At 36.2% G+C, this 18673-nt stretch overlaps 8 protein-coding genes across 10 annotated transcripts in view; 4 read left to right on the forward strand and 4 right to left on the reverse strand.

Annotated features, from left to right (window-relative positions):
* Positions 1-84: 84 nt before the first annotated feature.
* On the reverse strand, positions 85-1666 carry LOC105977137 (transcription factor HY5). Its single transcript, XM_013002411.2, has 4 exons — positions 1019-1666; positions 622-802; positions 297-453; positions 85-222 (listed from the first exon to the last, which is right to left on the reverse strand). Exons 1-4 carry the CDS (start codon positions 1302-1304, stop codon positions 178-180), a joined length of 669 nt encoding a protein of 222 aa, XP_012857865.2. The 5' UTR covers positions 1305-1666; the 3' UTR covers positions 85-177.
* LOC105977132 (exosome complex exonuclease) lies at positions 1633-3089 on the reverse strand. The gene has a single exon (XM_013002407.2). The coding sequence runs from the start codon at positions 3087-3089 to the stop codon at positions 1803-1805; it is 1287 nt and encodes a 428-aa protein (XP_012857861.2). The 3' UTR covers positions 1633-1802.
* Positions 1633-5510, reverse strand: LOC105977136 (protein DELAY OF GERMINATION 1). The gene is made up of 2 exons (XM_013002410.2): positions 4735-5510; positions 1633-4084 (listed from the first exon to the last, which is right to left on the reverse strand). Exons 1-2 carry the CDS (start codon positions 5102-5104, stop codon positions 3678-3680), a joined length of 777 nt encoding a protein of 258 aa, XP_012857864.2. The 5' UTR covers positions 5105-5510; the 3' UTR covers positions 1633-3677.
* A 225-nt stretch (positions 5511-5735) lies between these two features.
* Positions 5736-9219, reverse strand: CID7 (CTC-interacting domain 7). The gene is made up of 6 exons (XM_013002501.2): positions 8740-9219; positions 7518-8230; positions 6803-7193; positions 6624-6694; positions 6389-6513; positions 5736-6287 (listed from the first exon to the last, which is right to left on the reverse strand). The coding sequence occupies exons 2-6, from the start codon at positions 8160-8162 to the stop codon at positions 5999-6001; spliced, it is 1521 nt and encodes a 506-aa protein (XP_012857955.2). The 5' UTR covers positions 8163-8230; positions 8740-9219; the 3' UTR covers positions 5736-5998.
* A 2516-nt stretch (positions 9220-11735) lies between these two features.
* Positions 11736-12531, forward strand: LOC105977214 (uncharacterized). Of its 2 annotated transcripts, none has more exons than XM_013002507.2 (2): positions 11736-11868; positions 12011-12531. In XM_013002507.2, exon 2 carries the CDS (start codon positions 12023-12025, stop codon positions 12434-12436), a length of 414 nt encoding a protein of 137 aa, XP_012857961.1. In that variant the 5' UTR covers positions 11736-11868; positions 12011-12022; the 3' UTR covers positions 12437-12531. The 2 variants fall into 2 exon arrangements, with proteins under 2 accessions (XP_012857961.1, XP_012857962.1); XM_013002508.2 differs by having other exon boundaries at positions 11754-11868; positions 12008-12531.
* Positions 12532-13181: 650 nt separating this feature from the next.
* Positions 13182-14127, forward strand: COPT5 (copper transporter 5). The gene has a single exon (XM_013002506.2). The coding sequence runs from the start codon at positions 13493-13495 to the stop codon at positions 13934-13936; it is 444 nt and encodes a 147-aa protein (XP_012857960.1). The 5' UTR covers positions 13182-13492; the 3' UTR covers positions 13937-14127.
* Positions 14128-14738: 611 nt separating this feature from the next.
* LOC105977009 (uncharacterized) lies at positions 14739-16665 on the forward strand. Its single transcript, XM_088826942.1, has 5 exons — positions 14739-15187; positions 15689-15956; positions 16054-16152; positions 16267-16334; positions 16439-16665. Exons 1-5 carry the CDS (start codon positions 14838-14840, stop codon positions 16551-16553), a joined length of 900 nt encoding a protein of 299 aa, XP_088683068.1. The 5' UTR covers positions 14739-14837; the 3' UTR covers positions 16554-16665.
* Positions 16666-17382: 717 nt separating this feature from the next.
* The window catches only part of LOC105977259 (uncharacterized), a 38918-nt gene continuing 37627 nt past the window's right edge, over positions 17383-18673 (forward strand). Inside the window, exons 1-3 of one of the 2 annotated variants that reach the window (XM_088811652.1) lie at positions 17383-17528; positions 17880-18246; positions 18343-18610. In XM_088811652.1, the coding sequence (XP_088667778.1) occupies positions 17483-17528; positions 17880-18246; positions 18343-18610 (681 nt within the window). In that variant the 5' untranslated portion in view covers positions 17383-17482. Of the gene's footprint in view, positions 17529-17810; positions 18247-18342; positions 18611-18673 lie in introns of those variants that run through there. The other variant, XM_088811618.1, reaches the window with a different exon arrangement.

An 18673-nucleotide genomic window follows, 5' to 3' on the forward strand; every position in this document is an offset into this window, starting at 1 on the left:
CAAATTTAATCTACGACACCTCGTTTATTATTTCACAAGAAAAACACTTGAACCAAAAAAATCACTACTTTCGACCCTCTTGCGAGCCTGCAGTTGTGTTCTTCAGAATCTGCAATTACATGAGATTCTCATCAAGTTTATTATTTCACAAGAAAAACACTTGAACCAAAAAAATCACTACTTTCGACCCTCTTGCGAGCCTGCAGTTGTGTTCTTCAGAATCTGCAATTACATGAGATTCTCATCAAGAAGCACGTTCGATCGAAAATATATGATTAAAAGAGAGAAAAGTGAACCTGTCTAAGCATTTGATTCTCATTTTGCAAAGTGGAAAGCCTTTCTTCGAGCTCGGAATTCTTCGTCTCGAGTTCTTTAACCCTAGCCTCCAAATCAATCATATATGCCTTCTTCCTCTCCCTTGCTTGCTGTGCTGATACTCTGTTCCTCAACAACCTTTTTTTATTTTTCCCAACCAAAAAACAAATTACAATTACAATTTACAATTTACAATTTACAAACATGCCCCTAATCACAATTTACATTTACAATTTACAACCACCACCCCAGTGGATGATCAGCATTCAGTACAGTGGGGACCCGGCTTTAGAGCAGAGAAATTACCTTTTTAGCCTCTTGTTTTCTTTCTCAGCAGGGCTTCTACCACTCCTCCTCCTTGAAGCGCCGCCTGATGGCTGGGCAGGACCGGCGGCAGAACCTCCATTACGGCTGCCGGAAACTGTGGGACCCGCTGCCTCACCTCCCATCTCTGGCACTCTCCTTATTTCATCATCACTCTCCATACCTTCACAAAAGTGTGTGGCAAACAAATTAGACCACACTCTACGTTATTTCGAAATGTCGAAAATCTTCTTTAATTCTTTCAAACCCCAATAAAATTATGTTCAAAAAAAAAACAGTAACAGATCATGATCGTGATATTCAGACATCTTTGAATATTACTAGCAGCATGATCACATTGTAGAAATTCAATTACAAAAATAAAGATTAGAAAAGTAACCTTCTTTAACTTCAACATGAAGAGCAGCAGAGCTAGAAGATCTCTCACTACTCGAAGGAAACGAGCTCGCCGCCATAGAACTTGTGGCTTGATCCTGCATTTCCTTCACTAACCAAAAGCCGCCAAAACAAGAATCTAGAGAGAGAGAAAGAGATCTTCTAGAGAGAGAAACTATGATGATGAGATATTTAGCAAGTCGTAGAGAACAAAAAGAGCGGGATGTTGATTTCACAGAACAGAGACAGGGGAGTAAACCGTTGGATTGACTTTTGATCTGACGTATCATAAGCAGCAAACGTGGCTTTGTTATGAGCCATGAAGCTGCTGTACATTACAAAGGTGGATGGGATGTGATCGTGGTGGGATAGTAGCTTTTGGATCAACATTTGATCGGACGGCTGTAATGTGGTTAGGGTAGGTTACACTTTACTACCCATTATCTGTTGTTGCTTGCAAATAAATGTTGTCTAGGCTAGTGAAAAAATGCTACTGTTTCAAAATTCAAGACCAGACCCTCCAACTATGAAATAATTCATTTATAACCCCTGATTTTTTTACAAATCTTCATTCTGGCCCCTCTGTTAAGGACTTCTTTCATTTTTGGTTTTCATATATATATATATATATATAGAAGGGAAAATTGTAAGATGAAGAATCTAAGCATGGTGATATCTAACCAAAGACTCTAACTTCATCATATTTAAAAAAAAAATCTTTAAACATTACAAGTAAAAAAGAAAAAAACGAAACCGAAAACGAAATTTAAACTTACTTCAGTACACATTCAGAGATTGATCTCATGTATCATGTAAGTATTTCCTCTGTATGAAATAGACCTGTTTTGAGCTCCAACACACCACAAATGGCCTTGAAGCACCAAATCTCCTTTCATGCCTGCCGATTCCCACACGAACTTAAACAAACTCAATGCCTTATCCAATTGCTTCACCCCATTCCAAACTATCTTCTCTTCATCCACCGTCAAAATCTTCCCCATATACAAGCAAAACTTACCCCCGTAACCGATTGCATGAACCCCTCCACGCACTTCTATTTCAACGTTTTCAACGCTTCCGTAAAGATAATATAGAAGAAGCGTAAACAAACATTGAGATGGAAGGCCCAAGTTTTTCGTGAGCTTTTTCTGCACCAAATGTTCTTGATACCGAATCTCCTTGTATCCGATGTTCTTATCGATCAACACCTCCCGAATCTGATACAGCCCTTCTTTCATTCCCTCTAGCTTCGAAACGTGGATTGCTAAATCCTCTTCATCACTTAGGCAGTTGTTAAGATCCATTGCCATCTCGAGGGCATCTTCCCATTTAGGCGAATTGGGGGTATTCGCCCCCTTTGTAGGCGTTAGTCGCATCCAAGAACTGGTTTCGGGGTCGTAAGATACAGCAGATTCAAGAAACTTTAGCAAGCCAATAGCGATTTGATGAGCCAATCTTGTATCTTTACTTGGCCTGCGATGAATCAGAACCTCGATTTCGGATTTCAATCCGTTGAGTATTTCAACAAGTGCTCCGGTCCATATTTGGTGTTCTGTGATCTGTGGGCATATATTATGCCTTACCACCTTCCTTTGCTGCGCAGAAACGCTCAAAATGTCGGAAATCTTTGATAAAGACTTCACTATGAGTGGCTCCCGTTCGTGGCATTTAGAGAAGTATTGAAATTCTGCGAATTGTGTGTCGGGAAATGAAGCTAACATATTCTTCTTCATCGTCTCTTTTGTTATCGGGAGCCCGATAAAGACCCTAGCAACGGACTTGAAAGTATGCAGTTTCTTCTCTAGCTTATCGTCGTAAATTCTTGAATGGTCGTTGATATTGACAAGCCGTCCATCAATCAAGTCGAATTCTTTCAGAGAGTGGCTCCATTTCTTCATCTTCGAGAAAGCCATTCCACACCATTCTGAAGAAAAAATCTCTTCTTCTGTTTCGGAGGATTCTTCTCCTCCTCCTCCAGAACGATAATACGCTAGCCTCGTAAGCATCCCATTATTTTGAGTTCTCAATAAATGTCTTGATCTACACAGAAAATTAGCAACGTACTTACAGGCCATTTCAAGCTTTATCCACAGTTTCCTGCAAATAGGTTTTCCACTAAGCTTACAAGGCCAGAAAATACCGAGTCAGACATTTCATCGAACAGTTTATGAGCAGCTTCATTGTAGAATAATGCATACCGTAAAATCCAGATATGCAGCAACAAATCAACCGCGTATACAGCAATCTATGCAGAACAGTTCTGCACCTAATTTCAATGGTGAATCAGATAATCAAAATTGCTACATAAGAACAACGAAATGTCCAATTTCCGTCTGAAGATGAAGAATAGTAGCAACTTTTGTCAAAACACGCTTTCGAGTTTTTCCAATTTTATACTAAATTGTAACCATAAACGTATTCTACCTTCTAAAGTAACTAAATATTTTGTACATAAATGACGAATTTGCCCTTCAACATTTGTCTTAAAAAAAAATTATTAATCAGCAATTCATCTTCCCTCCAAATTATTGCAGCTTACTAAACAGCCCAAATTCGGACATTATTAAAATAAAACAAAACAAAACAACACAAACAACAAACAAGAAACACCATTAATGAACCAACAAAAAAGCTTCCTCAAAACCCATAATTATTTATTATGATTATTCCTTGTCTTCCCGACCATGTTCGCGGTCTCGCTCCTCGCCCCAAGATCGAACACAAACTCGGAGTTTCTTAGCAGCAATAATGAACTCCAAAGCCTGCACAGGTTTAAGTATTTTCACCATTTCCTTAAATGTTTCAAGCCTCAAATTATCAGCTTCCTCCATCAAACCAACCATCGCCTTTTCGATTTCGGTGATCGTTTCTCTTACATCTTCGTTCAGCTCGTATTGTGGGCCCTCCAGTTTTCTTGCTATGAGCGCCAATGGCACGTCAGCTTTGTCCTGCTGCAAGCTAGCAAACTGACTTGTCAGCTTTTCTTCCTCAACTATTGTTCTTCTCTGCAGATTGTCTATTGCAACGAGTTGACTAGGTGACAGCTGTGGAAACTCGTCACTTTTCCCATCTGGTAAATTCATACAAGAAAATTTCATCTTATTGTTGTTGCATCATCATTGAAGTTTAATTGTGTTAAATGTGTTAAATGTCGTTTCAGTTTTACATGTGTCGTTCCAACTTTGTGTTATATTGTAGGATACACTTTTTCTTGAAATTGGCTGAAATGTTTAATTTTATAAAATGCATAAGTAGTATATAAATAGTTCATCTGAAAAATTGTTTCATTAGCTTCGAATTATCAAGCAAAATTCCAAAAAAAATATTATATACTATAGCACACGCTTTTTACTAAATATCCTTGAAATGTTCAATTATTTTGTTAAAAAAAATCACACTAAAATACATGATATAGAAGACGATGTTTTTTCATAAATAATCAAGAAATAGTTTATCTTCACAAATTTTAATAGTCAAGCAGAAAATAATGTATAGTATATCTTATTGAAGTTGGATCAGAAAGTTATTCAAGTCGGATCAGAAAGTCCGCTACGAGAACTACTAATTTTGTGTTTTTGACTTTTGGCAAATCGGATTGAAAAATTGTCAAAATCACCTACTAATAGTAAAAAACAGTTCTAGTAAAATTGAAACGATATTTAACACCTTACTATATACGGTAATAAAAGAAATAAAAAAATAAAAAAGATACATATGAACCTTGGAGAAAGCGAGAGAGTCTGGAATCGATATCAGAACCACAAAGGGCATAAAAGAGATTGAAGAAAGAAGAAGGTCTGCAGCCAGCTATCCACAACATGGAGCTCTCGAAGGAGGAGCACCACCGCGGGGAGAAGAAAGCTGAGGTGTCGCGGCGGGCGAGGCGGTTCCGCCTTTCGATATAGTCCTGGAAACTTTGAGTGGCTTTGTCAAGAAGTGCGGTTATCTCGGCATCATTATCGGAAGTGGTGGCAGTTGTTTTGTTAAGGTTTAAGGAATGGATGAGTTCAGTGAGTTCTTGTTCTTGCAAACTCATCCATTCCTTGTACATGTTCTCCCCTTCCACTCTCTCACTACTACTACTTCCCATTTGGATATCAATCTCTCTATCACAAATTATATTTTTTTACTAGTGAACATGCAGTGTGTGTGTGTGTATATATATAATGTGTGTGACTATGATAACAAAATATGTGGAGAAAACAAAATCTTTACAAGTGTTAATGAATATTGTTGTTTTTCATTTTAAGAAAAAACATTATTGTGAGTGCATGCATGCCACCGCACATGATTTATCCATAGTCTGATTTACATCTCTCGTTTGAGGGGTACTGGGGCTGGTTGCGGGGTTTTTCGTTGTTAAAAAAGAAATTTAAGACACTTATATAGGAAATTAGAAGAAATGATTAATATTAGGAACAAAATTAGTTGAAATTATGGAATCACTACTGCAGAGAAGCGACAAAAAAAATAAGCATGGAATCACACATGACAATGCCTAGGTTTTTGCAACTTGACTCCTAATGCTTAGGTTTAGTCACGAAAGGTTACATAAGTGTACGTCAGCTTGTTTGCCAGCTGCATGCATGCCCATTGTCGTGTCTTTATTACACCGCTTCATTTAACCTAGACACGCCTACATTAAGACAAACGCGCTTTTGCCACATCAACACTGCATGCTTCGGGCTTAGGTTACCCGGCCCATTTAAAGAAAGCCACCATTAAAAAGGAGGCCCATGTAAAAATCACTAACGGCCCAAAAAAAACGGTTTCTTGATTTCGGCCCACTACACTGTTAATATTACAGATATCTGTGCCTCAAAAACTTTTGGTGGTTTCTTTCTTTCTTTCTACCTCGTACATAATTCTTCCTACATTTCTCTCTCTCCCATATACAGACACAAACAAATCTCTCTCTCTCTCTTTTTTTTTTGTTTTTTTCCCTCTGTTCTTTTAACCGATTTCGTATACCATCCTCATTTTTTCAGTATATCACGACTCGGAGGAGCCCTGCTTGCGGCTCGGTGTAGTCAAGCCTCTCCTCTTCCAGTAGGTAGTGCTGAACGGCACCGGAAAGTCTTGTTGGTGTACGTGGACCCCTCGTCTGCTGACCTGTCCCCACGTATATGTAAGCGACCAATCGTTGGTCTGCTGATCTGGCAGCATTCTTCAGCACCGCCAGCTCACCCTTAAGCACGTAAATCGCTTCACTCGTGTGCAGACCGTGAAGGTCGATCATTCGCTCTCTCCAGTTACCCTGAATCTCCGGATTCCTGCATTATCAGTCAAGTGTGCACAATTGACTTTTGTCTTCTCTTCTATATCGTAAACCATTTTCACCATGACTTCAAAAATAAAAAATAAATAAATAAACCTCGGACGATAAATTGATTCTTGAGCTTTCACATGTGCTGATTTCATCTGCATATTGTGCAACTGTCCCTTGAAAATCAACTCTTTAGCTAGGGCGTTGTTACCGGTGAGGTATGCTTGACGTGCCTTAGTTCATCGAAACGATAAATTTATTTGTTCATTCAAACAAAAATCAATTTATATTTCCAATTTATCAACAAGATAGATAGATAGATATATACTCATATAGAACACACCTGGTCGAAGTACACATTGCGTACACGTGCACGATCACGAGCTCCCTCCCTCATTTCAGAATAAACATTCGCTGCCATCCCGATAAAGTTAAAGCATATATACACACATCGCAATTAAAAGTTTCTAAGAGCGAGTTAAATTATTAAATTATATTATATTGCCTCGAAGATATTATTACCAACTGCTTCTCCTCCAGTTTCAAGCCAGACAGGAGATTCGTGATTTCCATAAACGGCCCTTTGTGGGACACCACTGTATGAGCTTTCCAGGAGTTGTGAACTTGTGCTCGATCCGATATTTGTGTCTGAAGATCCATTTCTTTCGTATTTCCAGATGCTTGAATCTTGAGATGCCATTTTTCTTACAGCCGAAGCATAATCTGAACCACGTCTTGATGGAATCGATGAAGGTCGAAATACAAATGTGCTATTATCCGTTTCAGCTGAGTGATAAGGGCTAATATTTCGATGATTGTCGTCAGAAAACTTTGGCAAATCTGCCCTCGAGAGAGTGGGAAAATCCAAGGCCTTTGAATTAAGAGTCGGATTCAAGTCTCTATCAGCTTGAAGCTGCAACCAAGTATATATATTATATTGTGAAAATAATATACGGAAAATACAATCAAAGATAAACACATAGTTCTCATGTTCTTATCATAACTGCACGACTAGTTTGTCTAAATAATGCTTGTCTACGCCTTCATATGACTATCAAGAATTCGTACACAAATAGTAATTAGTAGTATCAGACCAATGCATAAGACACAGTCCAAACAAAAAGCATGCATCATTAAAAAAAAAAAAAAAAAGCATTTTTTTTCCGATTACATAGCTAAGATTTACATCACATGGAATTTAAAGAATTCTTGTCAAAAACAGAGGAAAATAGCTTACCTCGAGCCGAGAAAGCCTCTCCATTGTTAGGTTTAGGTCGCCTCCACTAGAGAAATACGCCTTCACAAGACTTTGATCTGCAAAACCAGGAAATCGTGAAGCTAAAAACTCAAGAGGGCCCACATCAGCATTCTCCACCAATAATTGCTCATTCGAAATTTCTGCAAGGAAACCGTTTCTTGAATTTCGATTATAAGGATGGCCTTGTCTTGCAAGAACATGATCATTGATCATAACTTGTTTGTCCAGTTTTCCAAGAGAAGGCAGAAAACCCGTATTAGGAGCTGGATAATTTCCATACAATGAAACGGGATATCTCATCTTTTCAGTATGGCCATTACCATTAATAGAGTAAGGTGACAAACCCTGTTTTTCGTTCAACATAGTATACCTTGAGCCTTCTTCATTAACATCAGCCAACGATAGGCCTTCGTTAAAGTCGGGAGTAATATCATCTGGGAGCTGATTGGACCAATACTGTTGAGCTTCTTCATCGGAGTTATTCGAAATCGATGACTCAGATCTATCTAATATAGATTTCGAAGCTGCAGATTGTGACTTAATAGCAGAAGGTACGAATTCAACTGCATTTGGATTCAGAGTCGCCTTTGCCGCACTAGAACCTGCTTTTGCCGAAAAGTTCATTATTATTTATAAAAAAGAATTCTGGATATCAACCGGAGCTGTACTATTGAGATTGCGTTAGCCGAGCCCTGCATATCAACAAGTTCTTCCACAAGTCAGACTTCTAAACGATGTACGAATTAAATCTAATGTATTCATTGCCCCTTAAAAATACAGACAAATCGATGTTCACACGCAAAATACAGATTGAGATACTTACATAATGATGAATACACCATGATTAGCTAATAAATAAAATTAGTTGAACAACATTAAAAAACACACAATTAATGACAACATAGAGCTCTCGTAAACCCAATAGCCAAAAGCTACAATCGAACCAATTAATAATCAATTAAATTTTCAAAAAAGAAATAACAAAATCAATCAACAACAATTCATCATCAGCAATACTCATTTATACATTGAACTCAGTAGAGAAACTGCTGTAGTGGAGAAGAAACAATAGCCACAAATTCGAACTTCAACAACACAGCTAATATTAATAGATCTCTTTAAATACGAACCGAATACAATTTACAAGTGAAAAAAAAAAGGATAAATGAATAAAAAAAAGATCTGGATTCTGTGGACATACCTTTCAATGCAGCTCTGCGATGAACGAAACCGTATCAAATAATACAAGCAAAAAATGGGGTTTTCAATTTTAGAAAAGTGTGTGTGAGTGTGCGTGTCAATCTATATAAACACAGAAAAAGAGAAAATTTATTGAATCTTTCTACTTCTACTTTAATTTTTCTTGAGCTGTGAGCTGTGGCAAATATGTATCTATCTATCTCTCTCTCTCTCTCTCTCTCTAAATCTCTCTATCTCTATTTCAGGCTTTTCATTTTTCTCTCTCTCCCCCTGCACGGTTTACACCTAGACCCTAGTCTCTCTTCTTTTTTTGTTTTTTTTTTTTGGTAATTATCATTTCATTTTCTTTTTAGATTTTCCCAAGATTATTAACTTAATTTACATTTATAATTCATATATGTTCCAAGTATCTAAATAATAAAAAAAAATTGTGAATTGAGTAATCGTCCGACCATAATAAATAACAAATTGTATAATGGTTGGAAATTGAAATAATTGTAACATATTCATAAGTCGAGTATGAGTTGACTCAACTTTACATATCATGCTTATTTATCATAGGCTCGAGCTTTCATATCATCGGCTCAGACACTAAACAATAGGCTAGTCTGAAGTAAAATTAAGACCGGACTCACTGATACATCGGACTTTTGTTAGGCCCAACTCAATTGTCGGTCCTACAAGAAACAAAATCAGCATGAATTTATTTTACTTACTCGGTTTCATTATTGTTTTAATGTTATGCTATTTTGAATTATTTTTTCTTGTTTATTTTTTCAATTTGGGACAATAAAATTAAGACAAAGTATAATGAAATTTCAAAGTTAAAATCTACTGGCGTACTCAATAATAATATAATAAATCAAGTGAATTAAGAGCCTTGGTAGCCATGCCATATCAAGTCTTGATATAGTCAACTATTTTAAACGTGGAGAATTTAAATATTAGGTTGATAAGACAGAATCTTTATCAAAAGCGTGATATGATAATTATTGACCTTTCTAATGATATGATAAAATTATATATTAAAGTGGTGCAACATTGTCTAAACTAATTAAAACTCATTTTCTCCTCCTCTATGTTACTCTTGTGTGTGTGTGTGTGTGTTTTCTTCTTATCATTTTTGTTGTTTTTCTTCTTTTGTTTTTTTTTTATAATTTCATTTTTTTTCACATCGTCCCCACAAAATGGTACAAGTTGTTGCGACGCTATTCTAGGCCACAATTTCCAGTCCCACATATGAGAAGATTTAATTGTTTGGATTTTTGATTTCTCTCACGTCTCTCAAATCGATTAATGTTGTTGATCAAGAATATATGTGTGTGAGTAATGCAACTAAGCTCGCCGGTTTAATGATGTCAATTTAGTCTCGCATACGTTAACTTTCAGCTTTCATTGGAATTTTGGTCGGACGTCATACCTACCATACCGATAAGCGTTTTGCGGCAAATAAACTCTGATTAAACGGTGTTTTAAGAGTATATTATGTATTTTTATTTTGATATGCTCGAATTTTTTGACCCAACATCTTGCCATAAAACCTCATAACCCAATGTTTCTTGTACTAAATTGATTTTTAGCTTTGGGCCGCCCTTCTTAAACTTTTATATGGAATGCAATTTAGTTATCCGGACAAAGTCCCTATGGGGCTGTACAATTAAGAGCCATTAATTAGATGAAAAGAGCTTTAAGAGTAGTACTGTACAATCTTAATACAAGAGAGTGACACATTGTGGTGGTATTCGGAACATGCGTGACCCCACGCGTCCAATTATGCACGTGGCCGTCCTTTTTCCGGTTGGCTCTGACCACCCGCAAATGTTGCCGTCAGTACAGCTGGCGAGTCATCTGAATTGTTTTAATCAGCTGTACCACGGACTAGTATTACCCTCCTGTACCACTCCATTCATACTCTTTTTTTATTTTAATAATTCCACTTTTTTACTTTTTAATAAATTGACAAAGAACTTTACTTAATAAACTTTAATCTAATGCAATTAATCGCAAATACACAAGTTCAATTGGAATACTTAAGATCATTCGTTCTGCTTATTATAAGGTTTTTGATAAAAAAGAAATTCAAAAAAAATCTTAATTTAAATGAAAAAATGAAGTATTTAGGGAACTTATAAGATTTATAAGATTTTAAAAAATATATATATATAATACATTGTATTAATTTGGTTTTATGCTGCGGCAATCTGTACTTGGAGAGACAAAAATATTTACTATTGCAAAAATAATATAATGCACTTTATTTTCGAGATTATCAATAATTGTTAGTAGTCGATAGTTTTAATTAGTAACAACAACTTAATTGCAAGAATATCTCATACACTCACCAATCTTGATTAAGAAATTTAAAAAAAAAAAAAATTAGAAAACTTCAAAATTAATCCTTGGAGTAAAACACGTTTCAAATTGGCCGTCTAATTTTATCTTTTATTTTTATGGGCCTCAAACTTATGAAGTTGTTGTGTATTTTAACACAATTTCTTTAAACAATTCAAAAAGGCCCAACAGTCCAAGTTTTGAGAACGTTGACCAAATCACATACATTCAAGATATAGGGCAAAGATCAATTGAGCTCACAGAAATCATCCGACATGCAAAGCAGCAGATCCTAGCTCGTTTACAGCCAATAGAAATGTAGCCATCAAAAAATATTTACTGCGCCAAGAACCGCCAATGATTGGTAATGACACTTTCTTGTCTGTAATACTCACGTTAACACTGCTTAGTTGGCACCAGAGTTCAGAAAATCTATCCAACCTTTTCATGTTAAAAACCACACTTTTTATTTTATATATATATATATATATATATATATATATATATATATATATATATATATATATATATATATATATATCGTCACAATCCTGCTATTTTCTCAGAATCCCAGTGCACACGCACACAGAAAATGTATATGGTATTCAAGCGGTTGATAATCGGCGGAGAGATTGTTGAAGAAGAAGGAGAGTGGGAGAAAGAAAGATAAATAAATAATATATATATATTATATATTTCTGGAAGAAATTAAATTAAATCCAGGTTCAAATAAAATTCATCAGTTACCAAATACACACGCGGCAAAGATTTTCAGCACATATTCTTTCTATCATAACTCGTAATTGCCATTAAACCCTTTTATTCAATTTTCGCCATTTGAATTTTCAAAAGTAAAAAAAAGAAGTTTCAGTTTTATTACACGCGTGCTTCTCCGCTTATATATAACAGCCATTCAACATTGTTAATTTTTCTCCCAGCAGGTTGTAATAACAATGGAGAATAATATTTCAGACCAAACAACGGAAGTCGTGTCTGCAAGATGCGAGTGCTGCGGGCTGACGGAGGAATGCACGGACGAATATATAAAGCGTGTCCGCGACCATTATTCGGGCCTGTGGATTTGCGGGCTTTGCTCGGAGGCGGTAAAAGACGAAATAGCCCGATCGAACAAAGAGATCAAAGACGAGGAAGCCTTGAATCGGCACATGAGTTTTTGCAAGAAATTCAAGAATCTCAGCCCGCCGAAGAATCCAACTGAAGAATTGATTTGTGCTTTGAAACAACTGCTAATGAGGAGTATCGACTCGCCCCGATCCAGCCCGGTTGCAAAACCCGGTAATAATAACATGATTAGGTCTCGTAGTTGTCGTCCTGCTCTCGACTCTGGTTTTCTAGAAACCAGCTGATTTAATTTTATAACTATTGTCTTATAATTCATAAATCGAATAATAATTGATGTTTTTTTTAAGGTAGCAAGAGAAAAAAAATGTTCCAGAAGAAATATTTAATTTGCTAGCATGAGTTTTTATTAGCCTTGGTTATATATATATGTATATATTATATGAAGCAATAGAAATAAAACTATAATAATTAATTATATTTAGAAAAATAATATTCGACTGAAATAGTTACGATACTAAAAGAGGCTAAGATTGCATTACAGACAGTATGGCAGAAAGAGCAGGTTTCCTTTTCTATTTCTGGATAAAAAATTATTATTATTATTTTTTTAAATTATATTCATTAGTACATATTCTGCATAGTACATTCATTCATCTTTGTACGTTCGTTGCTTTAGGATTTGTACTACATATTTTTTCGTCACTAATTAATTAAATTTGCAACAATTAAATAATTCCACATGTTTAATAAGGATGCAAATTCAATAATAATAGTTTGTGGGGTTTCATTTATTTGAAATTCAAATTTCGTTTATTTTTAAAGTGAGAATATTTTTTTTATTCCTTTTGTGGTCCATTAAATTGACCTTTTTTAGCAACATAAAAAATTCTACATTTCTTTTTTTTTTTTTTTTTATAAATTGAAATAAATATAATGAATTTTTATTTATTTATATTTTTGTTCTTGTTGTTGTTGTAGTAGTACTAGGTGAACACCTCGTATTTGTCCTGCAAAAAAAAATTAGTGTTAACAATAATACGAACTTGTTAATAACGTACAAAAGAGTGCAAGAAGAACAAGAACAGTAGTACAACTCAATTAAAAATACACATCAAATTAAATAATTATCTCTTCCACCTAATAAATAATAAATTTAAATAATAAATCTATTCGACGAATCCAAATCCAACTCCACCAAAAAAAAGTCCACACAATTCCTTCTTCTTCTTCCTTAATATACAAACAAAGCATCAAAATCCAAAACCCAATCTGCAAAATCAAGATCCTTTTTTTTTTTTTTTTTTTTTGCAGACTGAATTCTTCATTCAATTTCTGCAAAGATGATGCATATGACGTTTTACTGGGGGATAAGAGCAACAATCCTCTTCGATTCATGGAAAACCGATTCATGGCTGAATTACTCCCTCTCTCTCCTCGCCTGCTTTCTCTTCTCCGCCTTCTACCAGTACATGGAGGACCGCCGCTTCCGAATCAGGCTCCTCTCCAAGAACACCCCGTCTTCCGGCGGCGGCGCCGCCCCCCTCGAAACCCCTTTGCTCTTCTCCAAACTGGGTGGCTCCAATTGGCCGCCGTCGCGATTTGCTGATGCGATCTTGTTCGGGATAAACTCGGCGATCGGGTACTTCTTGATGCTGGCCGTCATGTCTTTCAACGCCGGCGTGTTTCTGGCGGTGGTGGTGGGTTTGGCCGTCGGGTACTTGATTTTCAGAGCCGGCGATGAAGATCGTGTTTTGGTCGTCGATAATCCTTGCGCCTGTGCTTGATCCGATCTCTCTCTCTCTCTCTCTCTCTCTCTCTCTCTCTCTCTCTCTCTCTCTCTCTCTCTCTCTCTCTCTCTCTCTCTCTCTTCTCTCTTCTCTCTCTCTCTAGATCTCTCTCTGTTTGAATGTTTGTTGTAAAATTGTGGTACTTTATTATTACATGAATACAGAGGATCTGTATTTCAATTTCCCAATTGGCTTCTTAGTACTGTTTATGATTATCTTTTTAATTTTCTTACATCAAAATAAAATATTTTGCCCAGAATATTGTTGTAACAATATATAAAAACTCATTGCCTCATTGGTCAATATTTAAATATTAATATCCTGCATCTTTGTGGTGTACCTTGAGCAATTTAGAAGCAGGTGTACTCTGTTTCTTGATTGGTGAAAAAAATATTCATTGATTAGTCTATTCTGTTTTTGCAATTGTTTTAACAATTTTGACATATATTTGCTGCCCAAGAATTTCAATTGCATTTTGGATAAATTTTTTGAAGGCTAGAAATTCCAATAAATCTGGAAATTGTATTTGTATATTTCTTCCTTACAACTTATTCTTGAAGACATTGTATTTAGTATTTATAGTATTGAGGCAAAGTAAGCAAACAAAATCATTCATACTTAGCAATAAGGCATGACGCCTTACTATGGCTGCTGTCTGCTGAAATTGTCACCATTTACGTAATACAAGCGATAAGAATTTGCATATTTTGAACATAATCGATAAGAAGAAATCGATTCTTGTTGCCGACATATACATATGTTCTTTTATGATTGTATATATATATATATACATAGAGAGAGAGAGAGAGAGAGAGAGAGAGAGAGAGAAAAGATCAAGAAAGTAACTAAGAGAGAGAGCAAAGGTTAGATATAGACATAGATATAGATATATAGATATATGGCAGTCTCGTTTCTCCTCTCCCTCTCGAGTAGGTTCCTCCGCCGCTCCATCGCAGCGGCGGGCCTCACATCTCAAACGGTGGATATCGAAGATGACGGCGGCACCACTATCCACCTGTGGGGCCCACCTGCCCCCACCTCCAAACCTCCGCTTCTCCTCATACACGGGTTGGGTCCTCAGAGCATATGGCAATGGCGCAATCAAATCTCCTTCTTCGCCCGTGATTTTGACGTTTATGTCCCTGACCTGTTGTTCTTCGGTGACTCCTTCACCAAATCTACTGATAGGACCGAGATTTTCCAAGCCACTTGTCTTGCTAAACTCCTTCAAAAACTCGGGATTTCTCGGTACGTAATGTATGATCAAAATTAGGGTTGGAAAATTGGAATAAAATTTCCGAATTCTGCCGATTGCGATTCAAAAAATTTCAATTTTGGAACAAGGCTTTGATTTTTCTGATTTTTTTTTTTTGAACGGAATTGGAATAGATATGAGATTCCGATTTTTGATATGATTTTAATTCCGAAAATAATTCCTAAAATTCCGAGTCTTTTTCCAAAATCTGTACTTGTAGTACCAATAGTATTATGCATTTTGTATATTATACACGTGACCGAAAAACTTGGAATCTTCGATTTTCATCAACCTCAATCCGAAAATTAATTTTCGATTTTGTAACAAGTTTTTTCATTTCGTTTCTTGATATTCCATTTTTTTGGAATTGGTTGTCCACTTCCGGAAAAAAAAATCGATTTTTTTCGAAGATGCTAATAATTATGATATACGATCCGTGTGATTTCCACCCCTAATAAAAATCTTTAACCGATAAGTATCTATATTTGAATTAGGTATTCGATAGTGGGGACGAACTACGGCGGATTCGTGGCATACCACATGGCGGCAATGTGGCCGGAGAGGGTTGAGAAGGTGGTGTTTGCCAGCTGTGCTGTGAACATGAGTCGGAGGGACACAAACGAGCTGATGCAGAGAGCAAAAGTCGAAAAGATCGAGGATCTGTTGATGCCGGTCAACGCTACGCAGCTCAGGAAATTGCTCGCATTCATAGCCGTCCGGCCGCCCTACTTGCCGGATTTTTTGCTCAAGGGTTTTGCTGAGGTGGCTGATATTTCAATTTTTCATTGTCCAACGTATATATATATTGCTACTAATCAATTAAAATATTGAATTTTGTTACATTTTATATGGTCCACAGAAATTGTATTCAAAATCCAGGAAAGAGAAGCTCGAACTCTTGAAAGAAGTTACCATTGGAAAGAATGACACTGTCACCATTTCTCCCTTGCAGCTGCAGGTATATATACATATATGTGTATATATGTATGTATATAAAACATAGTGATGATCATGCACCATATATATATAATACAAAATAAGGCTTGATTTGAAGCAAATCCTAAAATTGCAGGAGATATTGATTGTTTGGGGAGAGCATGATCGGATATTTCCGCTAGCAAAAGCCGTAGAACTCGAGAAGTACGCTTTTTTATTGTTGATAATTTAATTTGTCAAAATGAATATGTTTTTTCTAGAAAATAATGTTGACAAAATGCTGGTTTTGTGAAATAAAAAAATTGCAGATTGCTTGGGGAGAAGACGAGATTACACGTGATAAAAAACGCATCACATGCCAACCATCTTGAACAAGTATCCCAATTCAACAACGTTGTCAACAATTTCTTGCATGGCCCATAACTCAATATTATTACCCACTGTTGAGGGAATTACTTTTATTATTCGATGTAAAACAAGTTTATTAAGCCCATTTACGTTTGCCCTTTTTAAATAAAAGAAAAATTAATCGCAATTGGAAAATACGTAGTTAATGTTTAATTAGAGGCGTGATTACATCATTACAAATTAAATAATAAATTACAATGATTCATATTGATTGCTATAATTGAGGGTCAAATATAATGGTCTAAAATAATTTAGTAATTGAAATATATCGCGTCTTCCATCTTGATGTAATTTGTTCTATATTATTACAAGGCAATATTAATTGAAAAAAAAAATTAAGAAAACTAAATTAGAACTCGAAATTTGACTCGTAACTGATTTCATCACATGGAATCAAATGTGTCGTCGTCTATTAATTAATTCTAACTAGCGTAAAGGATGAAATCTCTCATCGATCGTCTCATACATAATTTTAGCGATGGCGTTTGTCATAAAAATTATATATATATTTTTACTACTTTTATACGACAACTAATTAGTAATTAATAGGTAATTTATACACAGCACATATATACTGTATGGGGATAGTATTAAATAAAATATGAATATATCAAATATGTAACAGAAGATGCAGGGTAGCAGCATGCGACACATACTTAGGACCACTTTATCTTCATCTTTTCGTTCACGTGAACTTTGCCATAACTGAAAACCGTTGGATTTATTACATAACTAATTCTTCTGAAATTGCATGCAAAGATGCTCATTAACACTAACCAATATATTTATATTATTATTATTATATATATACGTATAACTAACCCCCTTTTCTCATGTGAATAATGCGTATACAATTCGAATTAGAGGGGCGGCTAATATAATAATAATACGTACCCTACCAACTTAGCACCTTTAAATAATTTATTTATGTTTAATTTAATTGAATGCAATCAATTTTGTCCCACATACATTGCTGGGTGGAGAAAGTAGGTAAGAGTTGAGGAATTCTTCATTTAATTCATCGATCCAATTAATTTTCATTTATATACTATTTTTACTTTCACTAAATCACTAATTAAAGAACACGAATCCCGTATACATACACTGTATGTGTATGTGGTGTGTGTATATATACAACTTAATTATGCGCACACACATAAATGTGTAGGGTACGGTGTGTGTATCGAATGGTTTAGTTCTCTCTCTCTCTCTCTCTCTCTCTCTCTCTCTCTCTCTCTCTCTCTCTCTCTCTCTCTCTCTCTATATATATATATATGGACTGGTTTAATAATATTTATACTTACATTCCTTAATTCTCATAATTAATTAATTAATTAATAGTAATTAAAAGTGGCGGAATGGGAGCCTCTTGTTTCAGCATCGTATGCCTGCTCAGCAACTTCCTCCGCCGCTCAGCGACGGCCGCCGGACTCTCCTCGCAGACGGTGGAGATCGACGGAGAAACCACCATCCATTTCTGGGGGCCCACCGCCGCCACTTCAAAACCTAACCTTGTCCTAATCCACGGCTTTGGTCCTCCGAGCCTATGGCAGTGGCGTCAGCAAATCTCATTCTTCGCCGGAGAATTCGACGTCTATGTACCCGACCTACTATTCTTCGGCGACTCCTTCACCAATTCCACCGACAGGTCCGAGGTTTTTCAGGCAACTTGTCTCGCCAAACTCCTCGAAAAGCTCCAGATTCATCGGTAATTAATTAATTAATGAATCAGCCAAAAGATGCGGATATGTATTTATTTATTTATCCATTAATTAAATTTGAATTCGGTTCCGATATGATCTAGGTACTCAGTGGTGGGGACGAGCTACGGCGGATTTGTGGCGTATCTGATGGCGGCGGCGTCGCCGGAAAAGGTGGAGAAAGTGGTGATCGCCAGCTCCGCCGTGAACATGCGGCGGAGCGACAACGACCGCCTGATGAAGAAAGCAAAAGTCGACAAGATTGAAGATTTAATGTTGCCCACCACCGCTAGCGGGCTGCGGACGCTGCTCGACCTCGTTCTTTTCCGGCGGCCGTACATGCCGGAGTTCTTGCTCAATGATTTCCTCGACGTGAGCGTTAAATATTTTTTTTTTAATATCGAGTAAAATGATTAATAATTAAATGTTTATTGC

This window comes from Erythranthe guttata, chromosome 1, assembly GCF_056151865.1.
Source record: "Erythranthe guttata isolate IM_541 chromosome 1, IM_541, whole genome shotgun sequence".
Lineage (NCBI taxonomy): Eukaryota > Viridiplantae > Streptophyta > Magnoliopsida > Lamiales > Phrymaceae > Erythranthe > Erythranthe guttata.